We start from the raw sequence: 2,920 nt of genomic DNA, 5'->3' as shown, positions 1-2,920 counted from the left end.
ACAAAGAGCGAGACGAGAAGCACCCGAGGCGGCGGCAGAGACAGCCGCCCGCCACGCCACCCCGCCCACGAGGCGGCACACGAGGCCGAGGCTCGAGTTGACGAAGAGCGAGACGAGGCTCACCGAGGCGGCGGCAGAGACAGCCGCCCGCCCGCCACGCCGCCCACGAGGCGGCACACGAGACGAGGCCCGAGTTGACGAAGAGCGAGACGAGGCTCACTCAGGCGGCGGCAGAGACAGCCGCCCGCCCGCCACGCCGCCCACGAGGCGGCACACGAGACAAGGCTCGAGGAGACAAAGAGCGAGACGAGGCGCACTCGAGGCGGAGGCAGAGACAGCCGCCCGCCCGCTACGCCGCCCACGAGGTGGCACACGAGACGAGGCTCGAGTAGACGAAGAGCGAGACAAGGCGCACTCGAGGCGGAGGCAGAGACAGCCGCCCGCCCGCCAACCCGCCCACGAGGCGGCACACGAGACGAGGCTCGAGTAGACGAAGAGCGAGACGAGGCTCACTCGAGGCGGCGGCAGAGACAGCCGCCCGCCCGCCACGCCGGCCACGAGGTGGCACACGAGACGAGGCTCGAGTAGACGAAGAGCGAGACGAGGCGCACTCGAGGCGGCGGCAGAGACAGCCGCCCGCCCGCCACGCCGCCCACGAGGCGGCACACGAGACGAGGCTCGAGTAGACTCAGAGCGAGACGAGGCTCACTCGAGGCGGCGGCAGAGACAGCCGCCCGCCACGCCACGCCGCCCACGAGGCGGCACACGAGACGAGGCTCGAGTAGACGAAGAGCGAGACGAGGCTCACTCGAGGCAGAGGCAGAGACAGCCGCCCGCCCGCCACGCCGCCCATGTGGCGGCACACGAGACGAGGCTCGAGTAGACAAAGAGCGAGACGAGGCTCACTCGAGGCGGCGGCAGAGACAGCCGCCCACGCGCTACGCCGCCCGCGAGGCGGCACACGAGACGAGGCTCGAGTAGACGAAGAGCGAGACGAGGCTCACTCGAGGCGGCGGCAGAGACAGCCGCCGCCCACGCCACGCCGCCCACAGGGCGGCACACGAGACGAGGCTCGAGTAGACGAAGAGCGAGACGAGGCTCACTCGAGGCGGCGGCAGAGACAGCCGCCCGCCCGCCACGCCGCCCACAAGGCGGCACACGAGACGAGGCTCGAGTAGACGAAGAGCGAGACGAGGCGCACTCGAGGCGGCGGCAGAGACAGCCGCCCGCCCGCCACGCCGCCCACGAGGCGGCACACGAGACGAGGCTCGAGTAGACTCAGAGCGAGACGAGGCTCACTCGAGGCGGCGGCAGAGACAGCCGCCCGCCACGCCACGCCGCCCACGAGGCGGCACACGAGACGAGGCTCGAGTAGACGAAGAGCGAGACGAGGCTCACTCGAGGCAGAGGCAGAGACAGCCGCCCGCCCGCCACGCCGCCCATGTGGCGGCACACGAGACGAGGCTCGAGTAGACAAAGAGCGAGACGAGGCTCACTCGAGGCGGCGGCAGAGACAGCCGCCCACGCGCTACGCCGCCCGCGAGGCGGCACACGAGACGAGGCTCGAGTAGACGAAGAGCGAGACGAGGCTCACTCGAGGCGGCGGCAGAGACAGCCGCCGCCCACGCCACGCCGCCCACAGGGCGGCACACGAGACGAGGCTCGAGTAGACGAAGAGCGAGACGAGGCTCACTCGAGGCGGCGGCAGAGACAGCCGCCCGCCCGCCACGCCGCCCACAAGGCGGCACACGAGACGAGGCTCGAGTAGACGAAGAGCGAGACGAGGCGCACTCGAGGCGGCGTCAGAGACAGCCGCCCGCCCGCCACGCCGCCCACGAGGCGGCACACGAGACGAGGCTCGAGTAGACGAAGAGCGAGACGAGGCTCACTCGAGGCAGAGGCAGAGACAGCCGCCCGCCCGCCACGCCGCCCACGAGGCGGCACACGAGACGAGGCTCGAGTAGACTCAGAGCGAGACGAGGCTCACTCGAGGCGGCGGCAGAGACAGCCGCCCGCCACGCCACGCCGCCCACGAGGCGGCACACGAGACGAGGCTCGAGTAGACGAAGAGCGAGACGAGGCTCACTCGAGGCGGCGGCAGAGACAGCCGCCCGCCCGCCACGCCTCCCATGAGGCGGCACACGAGACGAGGCTCGAGTAGTTTAAGAGCGAGACGAACACGAGGCGAGGCTCGAGTAGACGAAGAGCGAGACGAGGCTCACTCGAGGCGGCGGCAGAGACAGCCGCCCGCCCGCCACGCCGCCCACGAGGTGGCACACGAGACGACGCGGCCCACAAGGCGGCACACGAGACGAGGCTCGAGTAGACGAAGAGCGAGACGAGGCTCACTCGAGGCGGCGGCAGAGACAGCCGCCCGCCACGCCACGCCGCCCACAAGGCGGCACACGAGACGAGGCTCGAGTAGACGAAGAGCGAGACGAGGCTCACTCGAGGCGGCGGCAGAGACAGCCGCCCGCCTGCTACGGCGCCCACGAGGCGGCACACGAGAGAAGGCTCGAGTAGACAAAGAGCGAGACGAGGCGCACTCGAGGCGGAGGCAGAGACAGCCGCCCGCCCGCTTCGCCGCCCACGAGGTGGCACACGAGACGAGGCTCGAGTAGACAAAGAGCGAGACGAGGCTCACTCGAGGCGGCGGCGGTGGCAGCCGCCCGCCCGCCACGCCGCCCACGAGGCGGCACACGAGACGAGGCTCGAGTAGACAAAGAGCGACACGAGGCTCACTCGAGGCGGCGGCAGAGACAGCCGCCCGCCCCGCCAGGCCGCCCCAGAGAGCGGCACCCCGAAACGAAGGCTCCCCGGTAGGACTTAAAAAGCCAAGAACCAGGGCGCCCCCCCAAAGGGGGCCGGCCAAAAAAAAAACCGCCCCGGCCCCGCCAAGGCCCGCCCCAGAAGGGGGGGC

At 71.0% G+C, this 2,920-nt stretch overlaps 1 protein-coding gene across 1 annotated transcript; it reads right to left on the bottom strand.

The window, feature by feature from the left end:
- Positions 1–938: 938 nt before the first annotated feature.
- On the bottom strand, positions 939–1,443 carry EMIHUDRAFT_254272 (hypothetical protein; the record flags this gene model as incomplete). Its single annotated transcript, XM_005779899.1, has 2 exons — positions 939–1,169; positions 1,300–1,443. 2 exons carry the CDS (start codon positions 1,441–1,443, stop codon positions 939–941), a joined length of 375 nt encoding a protein of 124 aa, XP_005779956.1.
- Between the last annotated feature and the right edge of the window lie 1,477 nt (positions 1,444–2,920).

Source organism: Emiliania huxleyi, assembly GCF_000372725.1.
Source record: "Emiliania huxleyi CCMP1516 unplaced genomic scaffold EMIHUscaffold_2231, whole genome shotgun sequence".
NCBI lineage: Eukaryota > Haptophyta > Isochrysidales > Noelaerhabdaceae > Emiliania > Emiliania huxleyi.
This window is presented reverse-complemented; position numbering and strand designations above follow the sequence as displayed.